The sequence below is a fragment of the Berghia stephanieae genome, chromosome 6 (assembly GCF_034508935.2).
Source record: "Berghia stephanieae isolate SIO BIC M18660-M18661 chromosome 6, UCSD_Bste_1.3, whole genome shotgun sequence".
Taxonomy (NCBI): Eukaryota; Metazoa; Mollusca; class Gastropoda; order Nudibranchia; family Aeolidiidae; genus Berghia; species Berghia stephanieae.
In genome coordinates, this window is record NC_088365.1 from 44,323,313 (window position 1) to 44,328,312 (window position 5,000).

At 40.2% G+C, this 5,000-nt stretch overlaps 1 protein-coding gene across 1 annotated transcript in view; it reads left to right on the plus strand.

Annotated features, from left to right (window-relative positions):
• Positions 1–5,000, plus strand: part of LOC144975699 (uncharacterized) — a gene marked incomplete at its 3' end in the record, with an annotated part of 30,869 nt that overhangs the window by 19,146 nt on the left and 6,723 nt on the right. Inside the window, 2 exon segments of the mRNA XM_078919891.1 lie at positions 1,132–1,265; positions 3,235–3,376. Coding sequence (XP_078776017.1) covers positions 1,132–1,265; positions 3,235–3,376 — 276 coding nt within the window.

Genomic DNA, 5,000 nt, shown 5'->3' on the forward strand with positions numbered 1-5,000 from the left:
TCATCATCGTCATTAACATCATCATCATCATCATCATCATCGTCATTAACATCATCATCATCATCATCATCATCATCATCATCATCATCATCATCATCATCATCATCATATCCTGACCACAAAGATAACTCTTAATGTCAAATTGATAAATTCGAGACCATTCATTGTGAAATAAAAGAACACATTTTGATAAGAAACAGCATATTATAGGTGAGTTTCTTGGGGATGGGGGGGGGGGGGGGTATAAGAATAAGACCTCAAACTCTTGCATTTGACGTTTTGAGCGCGTACCCAATGCGCACTTCCAAGGTTGGGCAGCGGCTTTGGGAAAGCGTTCGAAATTTCAGACGCAGGAGTTCAAAGAATCTTATAATTTAACATCACTACTACAATAATCACGATCATCCCTCCTCCCTTACTCTCTCTCTCTCTCTCTCTCTCTCTCTCTCTCTCTCTCTCTCTCTCTCGCTCTCTTCCCTCTCTCTCACTCGTACTCTCTCTCTTAACCCTCCCGCCCCCATACACTCTCCCTCTCTCTCTCTCTCTCTCTCTCTCTCTCTCTCTCTCTCTCTCTCTCTCTCTCTCTCGTATTCTCTCTCTTAACCCTCCCGCCCCCATACACACACTCTCCCTCTCTCCCTCTCTCCTCTCTCGCTCTCTCTCTTTCTCTCTCTCTCTTCCCTCTCTTCTCTCTCTCTCTCTTCTCTCTCTCCCGTACTCTCTCTCTTAACCCTCCCGCCCCCATACACACACCCCTCTCCCCTCTCTCTCTCCTCTCTCTCTTCTCTCTCTCTCATCTCTATTCTCTCTCTCTCCCTCTCTCTCTCTCTCCGTATTCTCCCTCTCTAACCCTCCCGCCCTCCATACATACCTCTCCCTCTTCCCTCCTCTCCCCCCTCTCTCTCTCTCTCTCTCTCTTTTTCTCTCTCTCTCTCTCTCTTCTCTCTCTCTCTCTCTCTCTTACTCTCCCCCCTCTCTCTCTCTCTCTCTCTGCCTCTCTCTCTCTCTCTTCGTCTGCTCTCCTCTCTCTCTCTCTCTCTCTCTCTCTCTCTCTCTCTCTCTCTCTCTCTTCGCCCTTGCCTTTTCTCCCCCCCCCCCCTTCCCCCCCCCCCCCCTTCCCTGTGTTTCCAGACGTATACAAGGGACCCAGTAACATGACAGTACAAGAGGGCCAGGCCGCCTTATTTCAGTGTTACGTCCCAGACGCTGACGTCACACTTTGGAGAAAGGACGGGGACCTTGTGACTCAGGGACCCAGGAAAAGAGTAAAATAGATAGGAAAGAAAAGGGGGATGGTGTTAAAAAACTGGTTCCTATAGGGAATGAGATTAGCGGATGAGTAGCGTCCCTTGATTGGAAATCACGAGCGGAAAAGTTATTAGAGAGAGAACGTCATGTTGGTTGTGCGGCATGAGACACTTCACCGAAAGCGAGGACGAGAGAGACGCATGCGCAAAACCATTTTGACGTTCTTTCTGTAAGGTGACGTCCAATCAAGGGACACTACTCTTCCGCTAATCCTATTCCCTATTTCATTGGAAGTGTAAAGTCACTCTTCCAGAGGACCGGATACATACCTTGTGTAATTCATTTTCTGGGGAAAGAGCGATGGTATCTTATTTCCTAGTCTAAATATAATAATATGCTGGTCGTCAATAAAGATCATCCATCCTCTTTTACGTACTGTCATATAAAGAATGTGCCTCAACATGCTGCTACTGAAATAGTTGTACCATTTGTATGTTACCTATTCATTATTAGTCCTCCCAAGGATTGGTCACATACACACTCCCAAGGATTTAGGAACCAAAAGAGTAGAGGGTTTGATGTCACGACTTTTAATTTTCTTCTCTATTTGAATATTTAAAAAATCCCTTTATGAAAAAAATGAGGGTATTTCCCCTTAAGGCTACATAACATTTAATGACTAAATAACAATAGGAAATGAAATGGAAGCTTTGATGTATTGAACGATGACAGATAATGTAAACGTTTCGGGTTTCCCCTTTATCAACATAACATGATGAATGAACCATTACGGACGAATGAGAGATATGAGATTAACCTTAACTACAACATTCTCGCATCTCTCATTCTTTGTCCTTTGTGATTCATTCATTGTGTTTTGTTGATAAAAGGGAAACCCGAAAAGTTCATATTATCTGTTTTCGTTTAATAAATTGAAGCCTCTATCTCATTTCCTATTGCTATTTATTTCTTCGAGCTTAAGCAGCAAAAATTTCACTATCGTTAATGACTAAATAACTTAGCTGATAACCTCGCAAGGTGTTCCTTCTTTGGAATTGGGTCACTTTGTCAAAGAGGTAAAAAAATGAATATAGCGGCTTCAAAAAAGAACAAAATACCAAACACGGAACGTTTCCGGCTCAAAATCCTTCTTCAGCCAACAACAAAAAACAATAAAGACATAAATACATGACTAAATTCCAGATAGACGACAGAGATAATTTGTAGGTCTTCTCTGTAGAAAAATCTTGGAAAGATTCTTCTTCTTCTTCTTCTTCTTCTTCTTATTATTATTATTATTATTATTATTATTATTATTATTATTATTTATTTATTTATTATTATTATTATTATTATTATTATTATATTATTATTATTATTATTATATATTATCATCAGCATCAGCAGCATCATCATCATCATCATCATCATCATCATCATCATCATCATCATCATTATCATTATTTTTGTACCTCCACTTATGTGCAATGGTACCTAAACGAGTGAGCAGGCATTAACATTTCAATACTGAAAGAAAAAAAATAATTTTAAGATTAAATAACAGAACAAATATTCAGAAATATTTCCGCGGTTTCACCATGCACTATGCGCCTCACAATAGTCCATGTAATATATATTTGAGCGTTCATTAGTACCTTGTCCTTTTCATTATCCCTGCATGGCTGCATTTTGATTTGATTAATTAGTCATTGCCCTGTTTACTGCCGTACACTGGAAATACGCTAATTTAAAAATTTGGCCAGAAAACTCGTCCTTCAAATATCGACCGATTGCAATGATCCTCATCTAGACAAAAACTCTCAAATCCGGGACCTCGCCAGGTCTTTCTTCAGTCCCAGGTTTGAGAGTTTTTGCCAAGACGAGGGACATTCAAATCGATCGATATTTAAGGGACGAGTTTTCTGGCCAAAGTTTTAAATACGTGGTTAATCCATCGTCCATCGTCCACTTCTATTTTCTATCCAGTTCCTGGTCAACCACTACCTGGTCATCAACCCAGTTGTCGAGACGGACGCTGGTCAGTACACATGTGCCGCCCGAGGGGCCAATGGATGCTTCTCCAAGAGTTCTGCCTACTTGACCGTAGAAACAACTGGCCATAAACGAGGTGAGTGTGTTGTCATGGCAACGTGCCAACAACAATAGACTAAAATGGTTCTATAGAAATGCTCAGTTTTTTTAGTTGTTTTATTTTTTAATAATGACAAATATTTTATGGCAAAGAATGATGTTTTATCACTGTGGAGTAGACCCTGTTTTAAAACAATGTGCTGCTTTCACCAAAGTGGCAAATTAAGGAGCAGGCACTGAAGTCGGGATAAATGTCTTGTCTTGGCTACACTGTCGTCGACGCTCTGTGGATCTCAGCACGAACTTGGGGAAAACCACAGCATTCCTGCATCTTGTTGACCTTCAGCCATAAAGACTGCATGTAGGAGAAAAAGAAGAAGAAGAAGAAGAAGAAGAAGAAGAAGAAGAAGAAGAAGAAGAAGAAGAAGAAGAAGAAGAAGAAGAAGAAAAGAAGAAGAAGAAGAAGAAGAAGAAAGAAGAAGAAAGAAGAAGAAGAAGAAGAAGAAGAAGAAGAAGAAGGAAGAAGAGAAGAGGAGGAGGAAGGAGAGAGGAGGAGGAGGAGGAGGAGGAGGAGAGAGGAGAGGGGAGGAGAGAGGAGGGAGGAGAGAGAGAGAAGAAGAAGAAGAAGAAAAGAAAGAAGAAAGAAGAAGAAGAAGAAGAGAAGAAGAAGAAGAAGAGAAGAAGAAGAAGAAGATCTTCTCATTTTGTGTCATGATGTCGGTGAGGTAAAAATATGGACGTTTGGACGATTTCATGCCTTTATTCTTCACACGAGTAGGTAAGTGTTCTATTTTCGCTGTGAACGTTCACCGCATGATTATCTCCATTTCACTTTTGAAAATATCAAAGATGAAAAAATAACCCTTATATGAAACAGTGGAAGTCAAAGCAGAAAGATAAATAGACGAATTACCTATCCCCCCCCCTCCCCACAACTCAACAAAGTGAGAAAAGAACGTCGCCGAAGTCACGAATGAGAATTTTTGACAAGATGTGGATTATTTTAATCGACGTGTACTTATTTACAGGTCTGATAACCCAATTACTCATGGCTCATTGTTATAATGGAAATATAAAAAAATGACGCAAATATTGTCCACAACAATGTTAAACTGGGCCCATAAGTGGGTTCGGATATCAGACCTGTATATATGGACACGTCGATTTTAATCTATCGATATTTCAAGAACGATTCTCTGGGTGAGGTTTTTTTACCTCTGACGGTGGGCAGGAGGTCACGAGCTGTGTCTTCCATCCCCCTTTATCTTTTTTCTGCGTTGCTTTCTATCTTTGTCTTGGAATGGGATAATTTGGTTTTGTCCTGGCCCTTGCAGGTGTCCTTGGCTGAGAAGGAAACAGTCAAATATATAGGGTTTGTTTTAGGAGGTGTTATTTTTCCACTTCTAAATCATCTTTCTGTTATGTATTGTTTTGTTTTGAATGTATGATGTTTGTAAACATTTGAGTGTATTTCTCTAAGTAAGATCCTGTGCTGGTATCTGGATGGGACTTATAGATGATCTCAAACTAGTACCTACATTGATGGTAGTATGCTCTTGTAATCTACACCTGTTCTCTATTTGAACCATTTACCTTATTTCTTACTTTATCTTGGTTGCTTTGATTGTATTTCTAAACATTTTTACTATCCCATTTTCTTC